The 25,366-nt window shown below is 49.6% G+C and overlaps 7 protein-coding genes across 7 annotated transcripts; 4 read left to right on the top strand and 3 right to left on the bottom strand.

Annotated features, from left to right (window-relative positions):
- Positions 1 to 512: 512 nt before the first annotated feature.
- Positions 513 to 3,577, bottom strand: FTJAE_12740 (ent-kaur-16-ene synthase; the record flags this gene model as incomplete). Its single annotated transcript, XM_037345816.1, has 5 exons — positions 513 to 2,120; positions 2,168 to 2,451; positions 2,506 to 2,626; positions 2,683 to 3,523; positions 3,573 to 3,577. The coding sequence occupies 5 exons, from the start codon at positions 3,575 to 3,577 to the stop codon at positions 513 to 515; spliced, it is 2,859 nt and encodes a 952-aa protein (XP_037200223.1).
- A 773-nt stretch (positions 3,578 to 4,350) lies between these two features.
- Positions 4,351 to 5,786, top strand: FTJAE_12739 (geranylgeranyl diphosphate synthase; the record flags this gene model as incomplete). The annotated part of the gene is made up of 4 exons (XM_037345814.1): positions 4,351 to 4,632; positions 4,684 to 4,838; positions 4,886 to 5,151; positions 5,206 to 5,786. 4 exons carry the CDS (start codon positions 4,351 to 4,353, stop codon positions 5,784 to 5,786), a joined length of 1,284 nt encoding a protein of 427 aa, XP_037200222.1.
- A 4,333-nt stretch (positions 5,787 to 10,119) lies between these two features.
- Positions 10,120 to 11,867, bottom strand: FTJAE_12737 (cytochrome P450 monooxygenase monooxygenase; the record flags this gene model as incomplete). The annotated part of the gene is made up of 4 exons (XM_037345813.1): positions 10,120 to 10,541; positions 10,597 to 11,202; positions 11,260 to 11,431; positions 11,484 to 11,867. 4 exons carry the CDS (start codon positions 11,865 to 11,867, stop codon positions 10,120 to 10,122), a joined length of 1,584 nt encoding a protein of 527 aa, XP_037200221.1.
- Positions 11,868 to 12,785: 918 nt separating this feature from the next.
- FTJAE_12736 (ent-kaurene oxidase) lies at positions 12,786 to 14,598 on the top strand (the record flags this gene model as incomplete). The annotated part of the gene is made up of 5 exons (XM_037345812.1): positions 12,786 to 13,043; positions 13,094 to 13,379; positions 13,433 to 14,014; positions 14,066 to 14,305; positions 14,573 to 14,598. 5 exons carry the CDS (start codon positions 12,786 to 12,788, stop codon positions 14,596 to 14,598), a joined length of 1,392 nt encoding a protein of 463 aa, XP_037200220.1.
- A 904-nt stretch (positions 14,599 to 15,502) lies between these two features.
- On the top strand, positions 15,503 to 16,534 carry FTJAE_12735 (GA4 desaturase; the record flags this gene model as incomplete). The annotated part of the gene is made up of 1 exon (XM_037345811.1): positions 15,503 to 16,534. The coding sequence occupies one exon, from the start codon at positions 15,503 to 15,505 to the stop codon at positions 16,532 to 16,534; it is 1,032 nt and encodes a 343-aa protein (XP_037200219.1).
- A 294-nt stretch (positions 16,535 to 16,828) lies between these two features.
- Positions 16,829 to 21,259, bottom strand: FTJAE_12734 (uncharacterized protein; the record flags this gene model as incomplete). Its single annotated transcript, XM_037345810.1, has 1 exon — positions 16,829 to 21,259. The coding sequence occupies one exon, from the start codon at positions 21,257 to 21,259 to the stop codon at positions 16,829 to 16,831; it is 4,431 nt and encodes a 1,476-aa protein (XP_037200218.1).
- A 579-nt stretch (positions 21,260 to 21,838) lies between these two features.
- Positions 21,839 to 24,805, top strand: FTJAE_12733 (uncharacterized protein; the record flags this gene model as incomplete). The annotated part of the gene is made up of 1 exon (XM_037345809.1): positions 21,839 to 24,805. One exon carries the CDS (start codon positions 21,839 to 21,841, stop codon positions 24,803 to 24,805), a length of 2,967 nt encoding a protein of 988 aa, XP_037200217.1.
- Positions 24,806 to 25,366: the final 561 nt, after the last annotated feature.

Here is a 25,366-nt window from a genome sequence, read left to right as displayed (position 1 = left end):
GTCCTCAAAAGTTCCATGCGTGGGGAATCACATTCAGCCGCTTTGCCGGCAAGGGGAACATGTAATCCTGTAATGATAGTGCCTGCGTTGAATGCGAAGGCTGGGCGTGCATATAGTTGTTCGAAGACGGGCTGTAGAAGCTTGCAAGATATCACAGTATGCAGGTGATGTGATTCGCGGGTTTCTTATCAGGCTTTCCGAGTGTGACCACACCTTACGCATAAGGGGACACGGCTCGAATACGCGACCCTACACCACGGACGTAGAAGGTAATGGCACTTGGATTGGTCCAATGGTTCACGCATGTCAGGTTTAGTTCACTGAATTATCACTGAAGGCAAATTGTCACGTAGAATGCTAAACTCCTTTGTGAAAGCGATAGCTATGCTTTCATTGGTCCAGATAAGTCACATAAGAAAGACCTCGTGGGTTTCCAATTTGGTGAGCACTGACTAAAACAGCATGACATCGAGTAAACTACTTATCAAAATCGCCTGGCTGATACTATGTCCTCACTTCATGCTACTAGAAAGGTCCTTGATCACATAAAGCTGATCATACAAATCCGTGACATCACAAAACAGCTTTACGATCTTGAGCTTTCTCACCTCCTTAGAATCAGCACAATCTCCTGCATCATCCCGAGACTGTTTTCCCAGAGTTTCTAAAGCACGATCAAGACAATCTTGCTCATACGTACCTATCTGCGAAAGTCTCTTCTTCCTACCGTCGAGACTCTGTGCCGCTCCATTGCATATCGCGAACTCGGGGAAGTGCATCGAGTTCACATTCCGCTCAGCGTTATCGCGAGCTATGGATCCAAAGTCGTTGTAAATACGACACATATTCGTAGCGTGACGCATGACAGAAGAAATGAGGTACTTCTGAGTGACAGAGGGAAATGCGTCTCTGCCTTGGAACAGAGTCGCCGACATTAGACAATTGGAGAAGGCGAATGAGTATGCGCAAGCGACGTGGCTGCCCCCTGTGCTGTTTACCCATTGGTAGTAAGATTGTTCTGGGGAAGAGAAAACATCGCTGGAGGCCTGCTTGGAGAAGCGACTGTTGTCCTCTATCTGTGTGACATGGGCGTGCATGAATATTCTGAACTCCTGTCGAAGAGTGTTTTGATCGGAAGAGCTAGACCTCAAAACATCTCTGTGGTTGAGGACGCTATGGGTGAAGCGAGTGAGAGTATCCTGAACCTGTGCAACATCAGGTGACTCGTGCTTATGACCATTTCCATTGTGCGCAAAATCATTGGCCCTGGTTGACTTTACCCCGGCGTTGTCTATGATCTTGTCTATGGTCTGGCGGAGCAGAGAGATGTCACCGAATGTCGGCCCAGCAACAGCTTCCATGTACTCATCGATCTGATAGCCGAGGAGAGACAGGTACATCATGTCGTAGAGCCATCTGTTGGATGGAAATGCGCGGGCTCTGTTGTTGCATCCAATCCAGGTGAAGGGAATGATGCTCAGATATTTGTCCTCGCCGATCGCGATCTTGTCCCTCGGGAAAATCTGAACGCGTTGGACTTGTAGAAGGGGTACAAAGAATGAAGACTCGATGATTGATGCCCTGAGTTCCCACTCATCCAGCGGTGAGAACAAAGCGGTCTTGCGTACAAGCCTCATGTACTGTTCCAATTCGGGTGATGGAACTGCGGAGGTGAGGCTATGGCCAACAGTAGCGACAGGCACGTCTAGACTTGCTGACCGCAGGGCTGCTAGCTTGTACGCTTCAGCAACAAAACCAACCTCATACGCCGTCTTCGACGTCCAAGTGAGGTCCTGAGAATGAAGACTGCGGGACCTGAGCCACGAGACGCCACGGTCGATGCAACCCTGTAGCTTTTCCAATATATCGGTGAAGAAGCAGACATGACGTGCCTGTGCAAGAGCAAGGATGGCGTAGCAAGTTTGCTCACGGTATCCTCTCCAAGATCCGTCATTGTCTTGGCTGAGGACGATACGTAGGACAGCCTGGAAAAGTGACAGGCCAATCCTACACTTGAGATTCTCATCAAATAGACTGGCGAGCTCATCGCCATCAATGAGATAAAGTAGTTCTGTGAATGCTTCCACTAGAAGCATCGTAGGATACAGATGACTCAGATTCTGTCAGTGTTAGTAGGCGCTTCTGATAGGTGCGAGGCTGAACCTACCCATTTGTCTTTGACATGATTGTCGCTGTCCCACCACCATTGGCAGATGAACAAGGTAGTCTTCAAGATTTGGGAATGGTATTGAAATAGGTCGGGCTGCTTCAAGAGACACAGCAGCACATGGAGGTTGGAAGTCAAGCTGGGATCACGTTCTGATCCAAATGTAGTGAAGTGCTCTTGGCCTTCAAAGACCTTGATCATGGTATCAGGGGTAGAAGGATGATTGACGAGGCTCAACGCCAGGAGAGCTTTTGCCGTGTCATCGACATCAGCTGTATGGGGCGCTATATAATAGGTTAGTCTCCGTGATCAGTCAATGGAATGGTGGGCATCCTAACCAAAGCCAATTACCCCATTCTCATCCCTTAATGCGTCGATGAGTATAGTTGACAAGCCGCGCAGGCCATCGCCGTCGATTTGGTTCACGGTAAAGCCACCCTTCAGGAGAGTGGCTATGATCTACGTCTAAGGTTAGTTGGTAGCCAGAGGCTGGGAGGCTGTGCAACATCACTCACCCAGCTACACTCAAAATGAGTTGTCGGAAAGGTTCCAGAGATACCACCATCTCCATGACCAGCACCATTCCTCATAACATGTCTCAGATAGTCTTCAGCCTCGTCGTCCCACTTACTTGCACCAATGAGATAGGCAGCTGTGGAAGAAGGTGAAGCCATCATGGATCCATGATACAGATGGTGGGAAAGTCGATCAAAGTCAAGCTTGCCAAGAAAGGCTTCAAGAGAGTGAAGTACTGAAGACGGCTTGCTGTATACTTTCTCCAAGTCAAAGTGGCCAATCTTCTTTTGATGCATACTGTCCAAGACATTTCTGCAAGGGAACTCAAATGGTGCCACGCCGAGTTCTTTCTCAAGCATGGAGAGTAGAGCTGGGACGATCAGCTCGACACCAATGTGATTGGTTTCCTCGACGTCATGCCAGGCAGCTAGCTGTCGCTTCAGAGAGGCAACTCCCCGCTCGATCCTGAGATCAATCTCGTCTGGTGAGATGTCTAGTATCTTCAAAGGCTCTCGTACATGTGACAAGAGAGCGAAAACAGCCGAAGCAGTGTCAAGAATGCCAGCAGTCTGGGTCGTTGGGAGATGACCCCAACTACCATCAGCGGCTTGAGTCTTGAGAAGAAAGTGGAAGCACTCCGGGAACAGCCAATGCTTCACATTGTCTGTCGTCTTGGGTATCATGGCTACCCAGGCAGTGTCATATACCTGGGGGCTGGTGGAACACAGGCCATAATAGCTATCATGACTCTTGAAGGCCCGGTCCAGTAGAGACCTTGCTGCTAAGACCAACTCTTTATCAGTCTTGGGGTCTTCGGAGGTACCGTTCTGTATTTTGCCACTGGTATAGGTTAGATCATTCATTAATCAGAGTGATTTTCGATACATACGGCATCTTGTGTCGCTATTTCAGATCTCTGTAAAGATAAGCTCGAGTATGCCGGAATGAGAGAAGAAAGTAGTTTTTATGTCTGATGCAACTCGACATTCATCTGGGACAAGCGCTGGCAAAAAAGCGTGGATATGCCTCAGTTACGCATGAGATGACGGAGGAACTCATCAAGCTCCATCTTTCCCTCATTGGGAACGCAAGGTGGGTTTGGAGATTGTAAGTCGCTAGCGGGCGCTTGGGCTCTTCGAATAGAGTATCTTGCAGCTATGTGATGCATGCCAATGATCATACCCCTGGAGTGAGGAGAACTATTCGAGGTGTAGATCTAAGTGATATCCCTGTTGACTGGGAGAGTACTTATGTATATGCAGGGCAAAAGTTCCCTCTATCTTAGAGAGGTGACAAGGAAGGAGATAATAATAAAGTCCGTTCTAATTCAGGTAGTTTTCATCTGCACGTCTGTTTATCGGGTACCCGGAGTTAGGGACAAATCCGGGGCTGCAAATAGACTTGACATGATGCAGTTAACCCTCTCAGAGTATGCATGTGAGCTTTGAGGAGGTGAATCCAGCATGCAGTTCTGAGACATGCGGACGCGGAATAGAATGTTCATGGAGGAGAACGGAACTTGCCCAATCTTGGGCATCGGGATATCTTTGTCTTTGCTTGGCCTCAATAGACCAACTATGCGCATGAAATCTTTCACCCTCATGTTCTTCTTCAACATTGAGTCCCCTTCACCAAACGATACAAACTGACACACCTCAATTGCCACAATGGCCGAGCAACAAATCTCCAATCTTCTTTCCATGTTTGATGCTTTCCACGCCAACCAAAAGTTGGAAATCACAGTTCAAGTTACGGATTCGTTCCAGTTCAGAGACACACCTCCAGACTCTTCCTCCTCAGAAGGAGGCTCGTTGTCTCGCTATGAGGAGCGACGTGTCTCCCTTCCTCTTCCTCACAATGCACCCTCTCCAGACTTGGTTTCCCAGCTATGCTTCTCAACAACTATGAGCTCCGAGCTCAATACTAGGTGGAAGTCACAGCGCCTCAAAGTAAATCCAGATCACCCTCATGCCTGCGCCATCACATACTGAGATATACAGGTCGCTGATTCTCCGTACGATTATATCTTGACCCTGCCCTCTAAAGGCATTCGTGGGGCTTTCATTGACTCGTTGAATGTCTGGCTCCAAGTCCCCGAGGACAAGACCTCGGTTATCAAAGGGGTGATTGGCATGCTTCACAACTCCTCTCTCATGTCTGTACCCCAATCCTTCATTGCTGGACACCCTGCTGATAATTTAGAATCGATGATTTTCAAGATAACTCCCCACTTCGGCGGGGCAAGCCATCTACACATACTGTTTTTGGTCCAGCCCAAGCAATCAACACAGCAACGTACGTCATCGTCAAGGCAATCGGGAAAATCCAGGAGATTGTCAGCCACGATACTTTGGCAGACATAATTAGTACTATAACCACAATCTTCCAAGGTCAGGCCATGGATCTTTCGTGGACGGCTAACACTACTGTTCCGTCTATCCAAGAGTATCTTCTGATGGTCAATGATAGTACGTTGCCCCTACTAATTGTCACTGCTCATCAATTAACCCAACTTGCCACAGAGACCGGTGCCCTATTCAGGTTATCACTTGAGCTGCTGGTGCTGAATTCCGAAGTCTCCATCAGTGGTAGCACTCTAGACTCTCTCAGTAGCGTTGTTTCACTGCTCGGGCAATATTTCCAGATCAGAGATGATTATATGAATCTCATTGACAATAAGGTCTGTTCCCCAGAGCCTATTGCCCATCTTCGGGTACCAGAAGGGGATAACCCGCTTCTCGGCACTTCCAAGAAGCTCAGAACCTTTGCTAATGATTCACAGTACACTGATCAGAAAGGATTCTGCGAGGATCTGGACGAAGGGAAGTACTCGTTAACTCTGATGCACGCTCTGCAGAGTGACTCTAGTGGTCTTCTCACCAACATCTTATCGATGAGACGAGTCCAGGGAAGGCTTACGACACAGCAAAAGATGCTAGTGTTGGAAGTGATGAAAGCCAATGGCAGCCTAGAATGGACGAGTGCACTCCTTGGCATGCTGCACACTAGAGTTCTAGCCGAGATTGGAAGCTTGGAAGTGAGTTTGAATCGGGATAACCCTGCTCTTAGGGCGTTGGTGGAACGCCTCAAGCTCGAGACTTGAGATTGTGTGCAGTTACAGAGGTAGTCCATGTTGCGTCATTTATTCTCATTGCAATGAAGCAGAATCTACAAGTTGGTCAAAGCCCTCTAGCTGCTCAATATGATCATAGACCAAAGATTATACACTCCCCTTGTTGTGAATAACTGCTAACAATAAAACACCCACGTTGCCTCGGCCGTTATCGGCGCTAGACTTGTCTTGGAGACGTAAACCGAGGTGGCAAGCATGGCCAGTGAGGGAACCCAAGGCCACATGTTTTGTAAAAGATGAAAGGCATAAAGATTAGGGGGGACAGTTGTCTCAAGGCGGCACATCAAGTGCCAGGCTTAGCGCCCGCTTCTCCAGGGTCGGGGTCTAGACTCTAGAACCAAGCATTTTAGGTTTGGCAGACTACTGCAACCCTACATTTACCATGTTGACCCGCAGTTGTATTCGCAAACGGCAGCGGGTGTGCTAGAGCTGCAGGACGTCCCGTCTCACAAGGTCACGTATCTGGATGTGACCCGGAATGTGTGTGCCGTTCCCTGTTCAGCGCTCGGGCGTCATAGCGCTTTGGAAGCGGGCCTACGGAATAAAGAACGGAATGATCCCGAGGCTATTGGAGTAGAGTTTCCTAGCCGGAGTAATTACAAGAACTGGATTGTGGATCCGGGAGGCCAATGGTATGCGAAAGTGATGCCAGCGAACTGTACGAGAGGGGACTAGGGCAATTGCTTGGTAGGGTTGCAAGAAACTCCCGTAGATTGAAAGAGTGAGAGTTTCAAAGCAAAGGTGCATGGTTATTGAGAGGCCACGAGAAGAAGAGAAAGTCTAAGCATTCGGTTACTGAACTACATACAGACCTAAGGGTTTAAGCAATATGACTTCAATTTAGTAGCTAGAGTAATATGCAACAATTTACGGTGCCTTCTCCATTCAAATTGCTTCCAAATCCAACTCAACTGACTCCCGACGCTTGATCAGAATGTCTGTGACAGGACTAGATTTAGCGATCATCCCCCTTGTATCAGGCTTGGTCTCCGTGTCAGGGCACAACTTCCAATCATACTTGACCAAGATGTGGCACAGCGCTACTTTAATCTCATTCGCAGCGAAGAAACGCCCCGGGCACGAGTGCTGACCGTGGCCGAAGCCCATGTGATTTGAGCCAGTTGATACGAGCTGTGCCCCGTGGTCTTTACCGACTTCTGAGCGCATGTCGTAGAAGCGATAAGGGTTATAGACCTCGGGGTTCTCGTAGATTTTGGGATCGTCCATACGCCTGTTGTCGACGTTTAGACGGGTCCCCTTTCTGAGGGCTAGGTAAAGGGAGGGTTAGTCGAAAATGTTGATAGAGACCGGTGGAATGGAGAATTGACTTACTCAGGCCGCTGGAGAGCGTGATGTCCTCGGTCACATAGCGACGCATAGTAACTGTATATGAGTGTCAGTAAAACTCGACATACTAGTCAAGGAAAGTTCTTACCAATGCTACCAGGCTTCATGCGCTGAGATTCTTTGATAGCACTATCCAGAAGCTTCATCTTGAACAGTGTTGTCTTCTTCCAGCCTTCTTCACGAAGTAGCTGCACGACCTCCTGTCTAAGAGGCTCGATGTACTCAGGATGACGACCTAGATCAATCATTGTCTGCTGGAGGAGGTCATACGTAGTGTGAATTGCAAGAAGGGAGAGCGTAAGCTGAAATATCACCGGGTCAAAGGAGGCCCCACTACCTGCAGCTTCTGCCTCCTGTTCCGACCAGTCAATGGCATCATGGAACACCGGTAGAGGCTGACCAGCTGCGATCGCGGCTCTTCGAAGCTCACGGCGGCGCTCGATCAGAGGTGTGATAATACCAATCGCATCTTTGCGCTCCTGGCGAAGCTTTTTGCATTCTGGGAGGAACCAGTGAGCGAGAGGACGGATTGATCGGGGGAACATTCGTAGGTTAGTAGATGCCGTGTAGAAGTTGGTGGTGTATGTCTTTGTGATCTTGAGCCAAGCTTCATTGCGACATAGTTGGTCGCCGAGATAGATTCTTGAGGAGATGCGGGCGATGATGTCGAGGATTGCTGGCTTGAGGCGCATAGCTCGCCATTCTGTGTTTGACGCGGGTTAGTGATGATGCTTTCGGAATGTTATCTTGGAGGGCGTTTACCTGTTGACTCTCCAAAGTTTAGAGACACGGCGAGCGTGGATTCTCTAGATAGTGGCTCTATAACAGCGGCTTCTAGTCGTTAGTGGGTGGTCTTCACTTGGTAGTGGTGAAGTACTCACAGAGATGCTTGGTCAACTGCTTTCGGGCTACCTTCTGTATAAGCTGGTCTTCGCGCCCTACAAGGGCAACTGTCTCGAATCCAGGTATTCCAGCATGATTATCCTGAGGAACAATATCTCCCCGTCAGCACTCACAAAATCGTGATCATCTTCGTTGGAGGGACTTACCTGCATCGCTGCCTTGGAGAAGCTCAATCTAGGGTCATTTCGGATCTCATCTGCAAACTCCGGAGGGAGGATGAGAACCTCACCCCAGTCTGTGATCAATCTGAAAGGCTCATCTGGGAACAGGTTCCTCGCTTTGGCTAGGATCTCTCGACTAAGCTTCACAAAGTTTCTCTATACAAGAAGTCAGTTTCCGTTTTGTTTGTCTCGTCAATAGACTGTCAGACCCTGGTTTTGCCGGTGCCGAAGAGTGATTTGGGCGGGTTAGCGAGTGGTATGGTCGAGTCTTCGCACAGTCCTAGCCAGGAGAAACGGATGGCCCAGGGGAGCAAAGTCAAGATGAATACGGCGATGTAGAAGGACAAGAATTGGTTGCCAGCATAGCTGGTGATCGTATTGACGATGCTCATCTCGTTTACAAATTGAATCTCTGGTTCAAGAGGGCGCTCAAGAGAAGGAGAAGTCTCTGAGAGGCAGTTGGAAATTTGGAATCTCGGCTAAAGGTCTCAGAAATGGATGGGCATCAAGAGAACCCCCACAAGGGAATTTCAACGAGGGAACTCAAGAAATGCGAATAGAGCTACGTATAGCATATCGGAAAGTTATTGCCGAGATGCCATCACCATCCTTGTGTGCTTCGGAATCATGGTTCGGACTTAAGAATAGACACGGAAGCCACGCATGCAATTTCACCCCCATAGATACAGGTAGAACTGAATGTGCCACGTACGGGATGGGATGGTGGCGAGAGAGACAAGTGCCGAATGCTCAGCTGTCTTCAAGTTTCATCGAGAACTCGACAGTGAATTCTGCAGCCAGGGTTCAATAAGGTTCAGGTCGCCAATGCAAGGTGGAATTTACGAGCGCATGGTGTTCCAAACACGGTCAACCAAGGATGGCTGATGGAACTTGCTAGGGATAAAGATAGGGAGTAATGTTAATCAGGTGGAGACACTTGGATTTATGTAACAGGGGTACATGCCGGTGTTGTCACTGATAGACAGGATGCAATCTACGGAGCTTGGGCCGAAAAGTCTTTGCTCAAAAGAACTTACGCCATAACTAAGGACCCTTATCCGGTACTATAAGGTATAAGGCTTCTAGATTATTATAGAAGGGATCTTCTATAATAGACCTATAGCTATAGGGCTTATAGCGGCCAGTTTAAGATAAATTACTGACTGAAGCCCCTAGAATTAGATTACGATTAGCAGCTGGTTTCTCGCTTGATGTATTTGATGTATCTAGAGATAAGTGGGTCGTTCAGCCACAGTTCTTTTGGGCAAGGACTTTGCGGCCGAACCTCCGTAGAACCTCGATATTTTGACACGTCAATTGCATCATCCTAGTGGCTGCTGACGAGAAGACATACGTATACAACTCCGAAAGAAGTTAGGCCTAAAATGTAAACGAGCTGAAGTGAACGAGGTCAAAGCGAATCAACGCTATCGGAGTAGCATCGTGTTGATATCTTGTGATGCATGCAGGTTACGATTGGCAGATGCACAATGTCCAAAAGAGAATACTGGCCGATGTGCGTGCCATGGATGATTGACACTTTTGTTTGGCCTATAACCATGCTCTCGGATAGGCATAACACGGAAGCCAATGGTCAGTTCCGTTTGGCCGGCGCTGGAAAAACGGACTCTGGAAGCACTATGCTGCCGGCCCGTCCCAGGGTCACATAGACGGCTGTCACAGAACGACTAACAAGTCCCGTCGCTTAAGGGGATCTAGAAGCGATACTGCACTCTAATCAGACAGGGTTCTAACTGCATGTTCATCGCTAGATATGTTGCATTGGAAGAGACTTGCCGACACAGCCATTAAATCTCGACAATAGATACAGAGCATTCATTCCTAGCTAGCTAACGTGACAATCTGAACCCCACTCATTCCAGATCCAGCAATCAAATCGTAATCTCCTCCTTTCTCCTGCGAACAGATAACTTTGCAGTTGGATTGGCATTCATGTTGAGGCCATACTTCCTAGGCTCCATGCTCGACCCCTCAACAGGCTTGAAGTCATACTTGAGCAGAATATGAGACAGTGCAATCTTTATCTCCTCAGACGCAAAGAACCGTCCGGGACAGGCATGAAGCCCGTACCCGAAGCCCATGTGATCCGGGGTGGCGCTAACGAGCTGTGCCTTGCTCTCTTTGCCCGGCTCGCGCCGCATGTTGTAGAAGCGGTATCCATCGAATTTCAGGGGATCCTTGTAGTGTTCTGGATCCCAGTGCTGGTGGGCTGATACGAGCGTTAGTCTGTTCTTGGGGAGGATGACGCCATCCGATAATTTGACGTCGTGGGTTGTAAAGCGACGCATGCTCGCTGTTACCGTTCGTTAGCGTGAGCTATTACTAAAAGTCAACGCCGGGACACGTACCAATGGCTATGGGCTTTAGTCGCTGACTCTCCTTCAAGACGCTATCCATAAGCTTGAGGTTGTAAAGCGAATTCTTCGACCATCCCTGCTTCCCCAAAACAGCAATGATCTCCTCCCGCAGCGGCTCAACAAGCGCCGGATTCTGCGCAATGTCAAACATGACCTGCGTGAAGAAATCAGTAGTACTATGCAACGCCGCCACAGAAAGCGACAGCTGTGCACAAGCAGGGTCATACCCAACGCCCTTTTCACGCGCAAGGTCATCCAGCCACTCAACAGCATCATTGTAAGTAACTTTCTCCCCCGTTCTCTCGGCCTCAGCTTTCTCTGCGCGTCTGCGCTCAAGAAGCGGGTTGATCAGATCTCTTGCTTCTTGTACTAGTGCTCGGGACTGTGTGCAGTGTGGCATGAACCACTGGACTACGGGACGGAGCCAGGATGGCCAGAGACGTAGTTCTTCTACTGCGCGGAATGCGATGACGGCGTAGGTGGATGTGATTCGAAGCCACTGGGGATTTCGACACATTTCCTTGCCGAGGAACACTCGAGAGGTAATGCGGGCCATGAGTTTCATGTTTGCCTCTTTGGCGGTGATTTCGTGCCATTCTACGAGACTGATTTAGCCACTGAATCGCTGACAAGCAATGCATGGATTATACATACCTGGACTATCTGTGTAAACGTCTTTCAACACCAAGGCGCACTCTTCAGAGACTGCTCCCGTCACCAGAGTCAACTGATGAGTCAATTGATGCCGCGCAACCAGCTTCATGATGTGGCTCTCGTTGGTACCCTCTCTGAACCCCTCAAAACCAGGAAGGTGAGCGTAAAACCACTAACTCCAGCTGTCAGATGTTATTCTACATCATAAATCACAGTCTCCTCACCTTGAATGCTGCCATGGTGAAGCTAAGCTTTTCATTGTTGCGAACCTCATAGGCATATTTTGGCGGCAAGATGTGCAGCTCGCCAACATCGCCCATGATACGGAATGGCTTGTCTGGGCTCATCTTAAGACCCTTTTCTAGGAGCTGCCGAGCCCCAAAGGCAAAGTCCCTCTTGGCGCGGACGTTGGAGAGTTCGCCAAACTTTCTGCCATTCACCATGATCAGCGGCTGAGGTTTGAGCCATTGAATGCATAGCAGAATGGCGCAGGTTGCGAAGGCGAGACATGATGATGCGAGAGTGTTCTCATTGAGGAAGTCGATGATAGTCTGAAAGTGGTCCTTGTAGGTCTCACCATAGTAAGAAGTGGAAGAATGGTTCGTCATTTTGTGACAACTGTCCAATGCAAAGGATGTCAAGGCTGGAGGGAAGTTTATGCTCAATAGTAGAGAGCTATTGCTGATATCTGGAAGGGAATACTCTGTCGAGAGCATGAGTTGCATATCAATGACTCCAGACGTTGTTGACTCGGGACGCTTCACTTTGAGACCATTGACCTCCAGTTCAAAGTACAAGCCCGGATGCAGCATCCCGGGCGATCATTCCTGAAATAGATTAGATACTCCGTATATCTCAATGACAAACTCCACGACCTAGGCCCTTGCGAAATGCCGCGTCCTAGTGTCACCAGGGATTAGCGCTATGGCGTCAGACTCGTGCAGACGGCAGATGCAGCCTCCGAGACACTCATGCACACACCTCCCCGCGATAACACAAAGGGGACTAATCAACCGTGCAATCACGGGCGGTTGAGGTGCTGGTATCTTAGTCTAGTGAACCCTCCAAGGCGAGGGTGTAGAAACACGAAGGAATCCTCTTCCGCTTGAGAAGGGGGTGCAGTATCTTGGGAACTTTTGGCGACCTGTGGAGAAATGTGATATGCGTGAGATATGCGAGACGTTCTCATGACTCCGGAGGCCTGAAACGCCCGGTTTGTTCAAAGGGGATGTTGACCGATGCATGTTGGTGAAATGACTGTTGGCAATTGCAATTCATGGCTGCTGGCGAGAAGATCCTTTCCATCCAATTGAAGAATGCTGAAAACAGATTATTCCGGGCAAGGTTATCAATGATGAGTAACAGAGGACAAACAGTATTTGCTCGACGGCCAGTGAGCTGAGTCCGTCGCACCAAAGCAAACTCGTAGCCCACAATCATTCTCGTTAACTCCAATCAACTACCTACACAAGTCTGAATTGCCTCTCATCAACTATCAGCAAAACACAAGCAATAAGTTCAACAGCATGAACAATACCATTAATGGAACGCTCGTCCGACAGCTCGTCTCGGGTCTTGACGAAATACCTCTAATGGATATTCACTGGCTAATCTACGTTGCCTTTGGCGCTTGGCTATGCTCATATGTCATCCACGTCCTTTCATCCCCTTCTACAGTCAAAGTGCCCTTTGTAGGCTACCGAAGCGTCTTTGAGCCTACATGGTTCCTTCGTTTACGCTTCGTCTGGGAAGGGGGATCTATTATCAGTCAAGGCTACAACAAAGTAAGCAGTCCCTCCTACAGCTGATCAGCCATGTCTCATGTATTTCATAGTTCAAAGACTCGATCTTCCAGGTGCGAAAGCTTGGTACGGATATCGTCATCATACCGCCAAACTACATCGATGAAGTCCGAAAGCTCTCTCAGGACAAGACTCGCTCGGTAGAGCCCTTCATCAATGACTTTGCTGGCGATTACACGCGAGGCATGGTGTTTCTGCAAAGTGATCTGCAGAACCGTGTGATTCAGCAGCGGTTGACGCCGAAGCTCGTGTCGTTGACGAAGGTGATGAAGGTGGAGCTTGACTATGCGTTGACTAAAGAGATGCCGGATATGAAAGGTAATGCTCCCCCAGCTGCTTGAAGTGGGTTCATAAATGCTGATGATTGTTAGATGACGAATGGGTCGAAGTCGATATTGCTTCCATCATGGTCAGGCTCATATCACGCATCTCAGCCAGAGTGTTTCTCGGTCCAGAGCACTGTCGCAATCAGGAATGGTTGACGACCACAGCAGAGTATAGCGAGAGCCTCTTCATAACAGGTTTCATCCTTCGCGCTGTTCCCCATGTCCTGAGACCTTTCGTAGCTCCCTTGCTACCATCTTACAGAACACTTCTTCGCAACGTGTCATCAGGTCGTAGAGTCATAGCCGACATCATTCGCTCCCAGCAAGGTAGTGAGAACGAGGACATACTCTCGTGGATGGTAGAAGCTGCGACTGGGGAGGAGAAACAGGTTGACAACATTGCTCAGCGAATGCTTATCCTGAGTCTCGCTTCTATTCACACTACTGCAATGACGATGACGCATGCTATGTATGACTTGTGTGCTCGCCCTGAGTATATAGAGCCTCTTAGAGAGGAGGTCAAAGGCGTTGTTGGGGCTAGTGGGTGGGACAAGACGGCGCTGAATCGACTTCACAAACTCGACAGTTTCCTCAAAGAGTCGCAACGCTTCAACCCCGTGTTTCTCTGTAAGTCTTCCTTCACCTTCTACTTATCTAGATCCTGACTCAACCTTCCAGTAACATTCAATCGCATCTACCACCAACCAATAACACTCTCAGACGGCACGAATCTCCCGTCAGGCACTCGCATCGCAGTCCCTTCCCACGCTATGCTTCAGGACTCAGCGCATGTCCCAGGGCCAGCACCACCAAACGAGTTTGATGGGTTCAGATACTCAAATATTCGCTCAGACTCGAGTTATGCACAGAAATATCTCTTCTCCATGACTGATTCTAGTAACATGGCGTTTGGGTATGGTAAGTATGCTTGCCCTGGGCGTTTCTATGCATCGAACGAGATGAAGTTGACATTGGCGATTCTTCTCTTGCAATTTGAGTTCAAGTTACCCGATGGAAAGGGGAGACCACGGAATATCACGATTGATAGTGATATGGTACCTGATCCGAGAGCGAGGCTGTGCGTTAGGAAGCGATCACTGAGGGAAGAGTAATGAGCAATATCGTACGTAGGGCTGAGATAGTCTTCTAGTTCAGATTGGCAATTGCTATCCTAATGTCATTCAGAATACATCACTGTGACATTTGAGTAGTTCTGCGTCTTGTTTGCCAACGATTTACAGTATCCTTCTTAGATCTCAATGATTTCCACCTAGACTCAATGCCAATTACATGATATTATGGCCGAATGAAAGCCGATTACGCAGTTACACAATACTAAGAGTCACCTAAGAAGTGAAATACAGTGAGAAAGTATTGAGACACTATAAGTCTGGGGACACGTTTGACCCCGAATAGTGTCACCAAGTAAGGACGCCGCGGATGGACGAACAGCACACCTTAACAACCTTGAAAGAAGCCAGCCATGGCCTATCACTTCTCAAATCACCCCCCGCTATCCTTTACGGACAATGATTACGTGGCATTACTCAAATGCCGAGGGAAACATATCATATTCAACTGTTACTTTGAATCCCAATATTGACTACGCATAATCTTGGCGTTTATGATTCCTCCGGCGATCTGGGCCGGCCCGCTGTCATAGTGAAGCTTGAAAAGAGGAGGTGTTGCGTCGTAATCTGGAGGGTTACATGCATATGCCATGGGTACACCCAGGGGGTCGGAATTACAACCACACGGCACGGCTGGCCATCAGACAACCCGCTTCTACAACCATCCAAAGGGAAACGTCCGGCAGACTACATTATCACACTTTCGTATCCCAAAAAAAGAAATTCAATTGTGGCCTGACAGAATTCGGGCCGAATAAGCGGAAGATGTTAGCCAGGAGAGTATCCTGTCGGCCGATCCAAGCCATGATATGGAGAGAGTAGTAGATACCTAGCACTCGCAACTTCGGTACAAGATTATACATTTAGTACGCTCACTAGCCTTTGATTTGAGATAGACGTAAGTTACCACCGTTGCATTCTGCTTCTTACGCATCATTTGTCAATCAACTCACATTCACCTATCACCGTTATCACTCTTGTCACGATGCCTCACCAGCACACTCCTCTTGAATCGCCAGCTGGCAAGAATGTTACTGCTACCATAGCCTACCATAGCGGACCAGCTCTTCCAACCTCCCCGATCGCTGGCGTCACTACGCTTGAAGATTGCACCCAGCAAGTCGTAGCAGTGACTGATATCCGCCCTTCAGTCTCGTCATTTACCCTAGATGGCAATGGCTTCCAGGTCGTCAAGCACGTATCAGCGGTCAGCTCTCCCGCGTACGATCACTCGTCGTGGACAGACCCAGTCGTCCGCAAGGAAGTGTATGACCCTGAGATCATTGAACTGGCAAAGTCTGTCACTGGAGCCAAAAAGGTCATGATCCTGCTTGCTTCGTCTCGTAATGTTCCATTCAAGGAGCCAGAGCTCGCGCCTCCCTACCCCATGCCCTCCAAGGGCGGCAAGGAAGGGGGAGCCGGTCAAACTGTTCAAGCCCAGCACGAGCTGCCTACCACAAGGGCAAAAGGCTTTCAAAAGGGCGAAGAGGAGGGCCCAGTACGTAAGCCTCATAAGGACTGGGGTCCATCCGGCGCATGGAACACCCTTCGCAACTGGAGCCAAGAGCTCATTGACGAGGCTGGTGATATTATCAAGGCTGGCGATGAGGCTGCTGAGCTGCCTGGCGGAAGAGCGAAGAACTACCAAGGCAGACGGTGGGCTTTGTATACCACTTGGCGTCCACTCAAACCTGTGAAGCGGGATCCAATGGCCTTTGTTGACTACTGGACGGCTGATGAGGAAGACGGCGTTAGCTTCTGGCGAAACCCGCCGGGGGTGCATGGGACATTCGAGTCGGATGTCCTCCTGACCAGGGCTAATCCAAAGCACAAGTGGTACTGGATCAGCGACCAGACTCCGGATGAGGTTCTGCTTATGAAGATTATGGATACTGAGAGTGAGAAGGACGGGAGTGACATAGCGGGAGGGGTTCATCATTGTTCGTTTCATCTGCCGGGAAGTGAGAAGGAGGAAGTGAGGGAGAGTATTGAGACTAAGTTTATTGCATTCTGGTAGTGACTGTCGATAGTAATTCTCCTGGGGTTAACTCGCTCTAGTTATTATCAGATTGCATTTAGTATAGCTTTTAACTATTCTGAGCCATGCATATACTTAGCATCTTAAGTATATACTTATCGGAATATTAATCGCTTTTAGTTACTAATGATTTTATTAATTCTTACTATTCTTACTAGATTATAGTTCTAAGCAGTGTTTTTTATAGCTTACTACTATTACTTTAAATCTGCTTCCTATTTCTATCAGTAACTAAAGTAGCTACTACTAAGCTTGATTCAAGTTAACAGTTCCCTAATAAAATCTTAAAGTCTTAGCCTTTTTGATCTTTGTGCCCCTAAGCTTGACCTTCTTCTCTCGACCTTCATTCAATGCAGTCAAACGTTTATCCAGGAGGGGCCTGTCCGTGAGCAAGTTTACGTCCTCCTCTGTTTCCCTCAAGCCAAACTTATAGAACCCCTCTAGGCAGGTATGCGGTCCCTCCATTAGAGGGTAGTCTGCCGCCACAGACTTGAGATTATACGGTGCGAGACGGGTCTGGTAGCCAGGCTCATAAATAGGCTGCAACCAGGACCAGTTCCCGTCGTCTGTGACAGGGGGAACGCCGACCTCCAACGTCGTTTCTTTGAGAGGATTGAATTCTTCGCCCTCTTTGCCCTGGGGTAAGTCGGCTTGGAGCATGAGCGGCCCACCGCGGAAAAGCATACGCATCTTCTTAAGAGCGTCGTCGACGATCCAAGGTGGCAGGGTGAGCGTTGAGAGGGGCAAGATGCCCGAAGCGAAGTGGATGGGCTGGAATGGGTCGATGATAGCACCGACGACGGTCGTGTTGTCCTCACTGGCCCAAGCCTTGAAATACTTTTCAGGGTCATCAGAAGCTGGATCTGTTGGGTCGACAAAGCACGGCTTCACATAAATGGGCCGCGTGGAAGGCTTCGCGAACCTGTCCTGCTTCGTCTCGGCGTCTATGGGCCGGCGTTCTGGGTAACCGAACTCTGTGTAGATGCAGTCCATGGCTCCCTTGGCCTCCTGAGGAGGAAGATAGAAGTAACCAACCATCCCGTCGTGCAAATTAGACTTATCCCCCATAAGCACCTCGAAACTATAGTCTTCCAACTGCGACTCCTGCGGTTTAAATAGGTCGTGGTAACTCTGCGTCTGCAGAGGTGCTGTAGCTAGCTCCAGGGAGACGCCGATGTTGACTAGGGCCATTGGCCGCCCAACGAGATTTAGCAATTGACTGTCGTAGGCGGAAGGGCTGTGGATGATGTGCTGAGACGCTTCCGAGAGCGAGCTCCACATGCCAAAAAGAAACCTGGAGTCTGATAGTGCGTCTAATAGCTGTTGAAGCTGACTGTTGTTGGCTGTTGACTTGTTCTCCACGAAATAGTATACTTGCCAGTATACTTTCCCGTTGAGGGTGCCGGGAAGTAGGGCCTCTCCCCTGAGCTCGCCGTTAGGGTCGTAGACCTGAATCCCTCGGTCTCGGTAGTCAACGACTAGCCAACCCCACACAGGGTTCTCGTACTCAGTGACGGCTCGCCAAATGCGCTTCGAACTGCCATCGTCTACCCCTAGTGCCTTGGGACCACCTTTGAACCACCTCGTCGAAACGGAATTTGAGTCCGCTTCGTCGGGATTCACGACGAAATTGGTGTTTAGTCTTGCATCTTGATTGATACGGTGTCCCAGTTGGAAGTACTGTGATGAGTCCTTGGGGTCCAGATCTACAGAGTCAGCAAAGCCCTCTCCCTCTGCTGAGTTCTGTCCACAAGCTAAGGTAGGACCGAGACACGGGTACAATGCGGCTTCCTCCGTCGCCATGGGGGTTATCACCTGTCCAAATCTATCCACGAGTTGGAACCTGGTAAACCGGCCCTGACCGTGAGTAACTGGCTTGAAGTCCCGACCAGCTTGGGGGTCAGAGAAGGTAGATTCTCCGTACGGCGTCACATCAAACCCTTCGGCAGACGTGAGCAAGTGATCCAGAATGCTAGACGAGCTAATCGACACATCTTCCGTCCTTGGAGGAACTGCCACTCTTCTATCACCTTCTCCAGGTCCTAAGTTCGTGCTTTTGTCATATGGCATGATATGAGTGCCTTGATTAAGGGTCAAAAGATGGTCAGAAAGCATTCCGAGTGACCCAGAGAGTAGGTTCATCCCATTCAGGGCTTGTCGAAGCATTTCTTTTCGAGAGTCTTTCCACTTTTCACCTTCAGTTAGTTTGCCGAGCTTTCCAGGGTCCACCTTGTCGAACATCTGTCCGAGAAGCGCGACAATGCTCTGACCTGCGTGTGGATTCAGGAGGGTTCGGCCGCGTATCACCCGCCGATGGCGTTCCCAGTTATCGTAAGATGAGAGGTTTGCACCAGGAACGAGTTGATAGGCCGCTGTACCGTCTGGAGACCTCTGCAGTGACCAAAATCGTCGAGGTATATGATAGTACTCGATTTCCCATTCAATGAAGAGAGGACTCCAGGGCTGCGTCTCTCGCCAGGAGATGTCTGTGTACTGGGGACAATGGTCATCGCAATTGAACTTGTTTTCTGAGTCCATGGAATACGCCCATTCCTCACACAATGCCTCAACCGCGTCTTGGACCCACCCAGGGACCTTCCATCTCAAAGGGTGCAAGTTTGCGAGCTGACGGAAGAAATCAGGTAGCTGCTTTATCGACAGGTTCTTCGTGAGAACTTCTTCATCAATATCAGATCCTGTGATCTTCTTGAAGAATGAATCCATTTCCTGGCTGAAATCCAAGTCTTTGTTTTTTGCAATCTTCTGGAGCCAGTTCCTGACCCAAGTTTTGCCACAGCTTGTCCGCAAAGGCAGCTTTTCATAGTCGCGGACCTTAGATGGCTTGTCAAAGTCGGAGGGCCAAGCTGAGCCAGTGCCGCCGATAACTACAGTTGGATTAAGGTGGCTAAAGAACTGGGGACGAGCAGTCGCCTGTAACCTCGGGTCTTGGACGGCGGCATCCTTGATTTGGTGAACTTTGCGTAAATCTGCGATTCTCCCAAGACCCTTGAAAGCCAAGCTGAGCCGTTTTGCTCCTTCCTCCTGACATGCTTGCTGCGAAGAGATGCTGCCGGGCCGTTGTGCCCGTTTCTTCCACCATTCACAGAACAGCACGTGCCTCAGATGTCTTTCTTGCCGGTCCAATGCATCCTGGAACGCCTGCAGCCTATCGAGGTTGGATATCACCTCCAGGTCATGGTCACTCGGCCTCTGGGGATTTGGAACCTTCTCCTGGATAGCAGGTAGCTTGTTGGTATCCTGGAAGCGCCATCTCTTTCCGCCATCGATGGGTTTGAACCCGGCCCGAACTTCCTGCTCCACATGAGCATCAACTGGCCCTCCACGCCCAGTCTGGCCAACAACGTATTTCATATCGCTTAGTAAACCAGTCCAGTTGACGGTTGAAGATTGAGAGCGAAGATACGCTTCGACGGCATCGAGATTGTCCTTACCCAGAGCTATCGGCTGGTTCTTCTTAAATTCCTCAACTTGGTCAAGAGCCTCAATAATCTTTGGCTTCTGGTGCTTATCCCACACAACATCAAGCAGCGATCCATGACACACCAGCATTTCATGCTGATCCCGAGGAGCAAAGTAGCCGAACACGGCATATGAGACCTTAGCCTGGACCGCCGTGACAATCTTCCCGTCTTGGCCCTTCCACGAGAGGTCGTCATGGATCGAAAACACATTCGCGTTATGGTGTTGGAAGTCCGCAAAGAGGGGATTTGCCGAGCTCAACAATGTAAGAGGCTGGTGATATTGAGCGTTTGGGTGATGATCTTCGTCGTCCCAAGAGTCGTCAAACAGGAGTTTGATGCCGAGGAACACGTTGGCCTGCTCTTCCACTGGATAGCGATTGTCAATAAAGGGGGCTGTCTCGGTTTCTATGTCCAAGGGCCGACCCCAAACGTCACTGTCAAGATCGCCGAGCCGCCTGATGCGATTGCTCTCAACCATAAAAGCAGTTAAGACGGGGACAGGCGACGAGGAATCCGTACCCTCCGTACTTGCTGTTGTGATGAACCGGAATACAATCCATCTATCCGGCGCCGCAGCATGCTGTGTTACTATGCGGTTAGTCTCACGGGGATTCAAAAGCATATCGCCTTGGCCGCAATAACTTGAACATACCTCAACTTCGGCATTTCCACTATCTTTGTCTTTACTATTTCTAGCCTTTCCCTGCCGGAAGCATTTTGGAAGGCACCAGTGCAAGTACACCCCGAGCCGGTCTTTACGTAGACGTCTTTCGTCAAGCTGTTCTGGCGTCTCGGCTTGCTCAGATGGCGTAACAGTGATGTCGGAGATGCGGGTGTTTTGTTGCCAGGGATAAGCAGCGTGTAAATCAATATGCGGAACGGCATCAGGGTCAGAGAAAGGTCCGTCAAGAAAGGCTGAGTGATCAGGAAGGCTCAGTGGTGCGATGCGGTATCTCTCATCTTTAAATATGTGCTCGTTTAAGACAAAAGCTTGGAGTTTTGTTTGAACACATGTAATCCCAGGCTCTTGTGGCGCTGGAGCTGGTGATGGTGCTGGTGATGGTGCTGGAGCTGGAACTGGAACTGGAACAGGAACTGGAACTGGTGCTGGTTCTGGTGCTGGTTCTGGTGCTGGTTCTGGTGCTGGTTCAGCGTGGACGTCAGTGCCGTCGGAATTGGCCGGGGCGGCGGGGTCTTTCGGTTCTTGAGAAGGTGTAGACATGTTGATAACTGCTCAGTTTGTCCTTTGAAGCAGTTCTGGTATCCTCTTCTTAGTGAATTGCAACGTGACTTGTCAGACCTGTAGGGTTGGAAGATATTCTCTTCTTGTTGAGCGAAAGCCTGATAGTTCTAGGGCGTGGCTTATAGGAGGTAAGCGTCAATCCAGAGCAACGACAGTACTTCAGGTTCAGGTTTACCACTTAATTGCGCTCTAGTAAGAGGGCTATACAAGAAAGAAATAAAAACAAGGACAGATGGTGCGGTCCTCAGCTTTCGGCGTCCAAGCCTGATTCCAGTGGAGGGCACTACAGACTACCCCATCTGATGGCGTTTCAGTCCACCCCCACTCATGGAGGAAGCACAGCAGACTCTTAATCACACTGTACGGGTACTAACTTAGTCGGTCCGCAGGTACGTACCGGCTACCAAGGATATTGGAGCTTACGACGAACCCGGGTGCCAGTAGCTAGCTCAGTTAATTGGGCGGAATCTCCACTACCATATCCTCGTTGAGCATTACCAGCTGGAGAAAATACACAATATTTTGCGATCATTAATTCTTCTCGCCGTAACAAATATCATGGCTTCCGACAAATCCACGCTGGTCGCCTATGAAAAGTCTGCCGTAGGTCCTGGAGACTATATTGCCGAAGCTTCCCAAACTCTGGCAGCCGGCAATGAAACGTCTCAACCGTGGAAAACCGAGCAAAAGTTTACGATAGCTGCGACACCACCGTATACGATACCATCTGGGGTTCTTCACTCATTCTACCCGCCCCGCCTACAGACGGTACCTGCGGAAACGCTGCCTCATGTCGTCTTGAATGGTTCCATATCGTGGGAGAGGCCGGTCGCTCAGAGTCCAGCCGCTGGAGAAGCGCCTCTACCTTGGCTTGCACTACTCTTGTTCACCGAAGAGGAACTCGTTGCCGTCCCTGAATTCTCCTCGTACAAGCAGAACGCATCAGCAGCCTTGCAGCTACCGCTTAATATGGTAGCGAATGCGTTTCCTGGTCGGCACTCTTTGCCCGAGAATCCGGGATCAGACGTCGCGCAGTTCATTTTCCTCAAGTCGTCCATCTTCAAAGCCTACTTCATGCGACAAGAAACACCCTCAAGCATCGATGGAAAACCGGCAGAGACCAAACCTCAGGATCGTCCAGACATAAGCCGGTACAAGTATTTGGTACATGTCAACAATCCACAGGATTCATCTCCGACCAAAGTGAGCGTGGTACTGGCTCATAGACTTCGCAATCCCATAGAAGGCGGTACCGAAACAAAGGTATACGCCCATCTCGTATCGTTAGAAAGAGTCGAACAGATCAATTATCCAACAGACGACAAATTGGACGAAGTGTTTCCTCTTGTTTCCTTGCATTCATGGGTCTATCAATGGGGCGCGATACCGACAAAACTCGAGGACTTGGGGAAAGATATCTTCAAATCGTTTGAGCAGAACAAAGTTGGGCCACTGGCGCTCAAACTGGAGGCCCATGCCACTAGTGCAGAAGCCCCCGAAGTACCCCAGACTGATGAGGAAAAACGAGCATTGGCTGAGGAAGAAGCCACCTCAAAATGGATGAAGAAGCGAATGGAGGACGGCTACACAATCTTGAGATACCGATCAATAACTGGAAAAGTGTCCATGGCCATATATCGGGGACCATTGGTGCCCCAGACACCGTCTGCCAGTCCCGGCATTCATCCGTCTATGTATGGCACTGACCTGCAGATTTTGGACGCCCACACTCGTATCCCAGACGTCTCGTACAACATAGCATGGGATCTCGGGCGTTCATTAGCCGCAAGAACGCCGCGATTCTCAATTCCTTTGGCCAGGCTACGCAGGAATATCATGCTAAAGGCAACGTCACGTGCAGAAAATGCGCCAATCATTTCGCCAGATACCGATCAGGTCACACAGAATCTAGTTCAACAGCTTGAGGCTTTATTTAGTCCTAATGGCCTTGACGGACTAAAATCTGCACCTGCGCAGGGAAAGTGTCGTTGGCATTCAACAACGAATCCAACGCAGTCGGCATCTGTACCACCCGCTACGATGTCGACGGCCAAGCTTATTCGGAGCCTCAAAGACTGCGGTAACACGTGGCTCGCTCCGGTTGCGGAAGCCCTGGCCATAGACCCGACCAGTACATTGGGCAGTGCAGTTGGTGGTCTGGACGAGGTGATTTCATGGATAGAGAAACACATTTTCACTATGTCCCTCATACCAGCTCTAACCATGTTTCCCGAGCCCGCGGCTATCGCACCTGAGTTTATCAGCACATTCTACATAGATGATGTGTGGATTGATGCCCTTGTTGATGGAGCCTTGAGTGTCGGAAACGCCATGGGCGGAACGCAAGACGCTGTTCGCGACGTTATTCGTCTTGCCATCAATAAGTACATCGTGGCCAAGCCAGTCGCCAACCTGAAGATTGCCCGTCAGGGCTTTGTTCTACGTTCAGCGCTTGTGGAGGCCTTTCCGGAGCTCTCTATAAGCATTTCACAAGGGGCCATATGGCAGCAGGTTCGTCAAGGGGATATGATGCTATGCTTCGTTGATCCCGGGCTGGATCTTACTGCGGGAACAGTTGACGTTACCATTAGTCAACCGCCGCACCAGCAGTGCTTCGGGGTCACCAAACTAGCCGCAGGGCAAGTAACGCTGAGGTTTGACGTTGATTCTTTCCGCAAGACCCATGCCGAGGGAACCCCATCACAGCCCGCCATCGACAAGACATGGGAGAAGGACAAACCTTCGAGCATCCCCACCGTCAACGAACCGATCATGGACTGGACGACGGGGATCTTATATCCATCTACGATTGCCAAAGCAAGCAAGGAAATTGCCAAGGAGACTCTCAAGGATGAGTTCCAAGAGCTGAGCAACGACTCCGAGTCCCTGTACCTCGCGGTACACCTTCAGGACCGGCCAAGTTCGCTTAAGATCCCTTTCTCTATCCCGCCAGGCCGCAGCTCAGGTACTCGGCAACTGTTCCCCGACCAAAATAGTGACACCAGTCACGGACCTGCGGCAGATAACCCCAAAGGTCGTGCTGGCACGCACACGAGCCCTGATGGGCACTCGTACCTCTCTAAGACCGTCTACGCGCTAAGCTTCCCGGGGATGAACATTCCCGCTAGATCAGGGCCTCTCCATGATCTGATGTTCAAAGTACGGGGGACCGAGCGTATCACGGACCGTGTCTCGTTTATCTCCCTCACCTTCATCATACCGATTGGGGAAGGTGCTGCAGACCTCCTCGCTCCTGAGTCCCCCACGCCATCTGCCAAGATGGTTGGGATCAGCCGTGAGTGGATTTGCGCCAGCTACATTTCGGATGCAAAGCTTACCGTGCTGCTGAGGCCGCGGGGTACAATCGTTACGGGCGGAGCAAGTTTCGACGCTAGCTTTCAGCTGATCGGCTGTTGCATCAACGGTGTGCCGGGAAGGGATGGCGTAATTCATTCAATAGAGAAGTTCCACGATGAAGTTGGCGACCATGAGGTCATTGATACTTGGACGGTTATCAAAGAGTAGATGAATGGAAAAGGCATCGGGGAGCACCGGAGTGCATCTGTGCGCTCCTCATATTATTATGCAAGGATGTAAATGTGTCTCACAGAAACGTGCGGTTGAAATTACGGTGACTGTGATATGATAGTCGCGTCCCGCTGTGGCGTCCTATCACCTTGACTATCACCTTTTGCAATGTGATGAACGCCAAAGGTGCATATGAGGAGGTGCTGTGACTACCGCATTTGCCTATTATTGGTCAATTTACGGGCAAGCTGAAATAAACCATACAATACGTTGTCATTTCAGCCGACTTGCGTCTGCGATCATGCGCAACTGGCCGAAGTTAGGAATGTTTTCCGGCGACCTTCCTGAAACATATGTTAGTGTCTGAGTCTCTTTTTATATTGGACAGATAAGGTTGGTCACAGCAAAATCGAGATAGGGATAACCGGAAGCTCGGTGCTAGTCAAATGCTCATGGCTTTTTAACTTGTGGGTGCGCCGGATTCGCTATTCGTAAATATGTTTTTCCATTTGTGGACTTTAGCACATCGGTATGATGAAGTGTCACTTTTGTCCCCGC

The sequence above is a fragment of the Fusarium tjaetaba genome (assembly GCF_013396195.1).
Source record: "Fusarium tjaetaba strain NRRL 66243 chromosome Unknown NRRL66243_c0000357, whole genome shotgun sequence".
Taxonomy (NCBI): Eukaryota; Fungi; Ascomycota; class Sordariomycetes; order Hypocreales; family Nectriaceae; genus Fusarium; species Fusarium tjaetaba.
The sequence above is the reverse complement of the archived record's forward strand: the minus strand, read 5'-3'. Positions and strand labels throughout refer to the sequence as shown.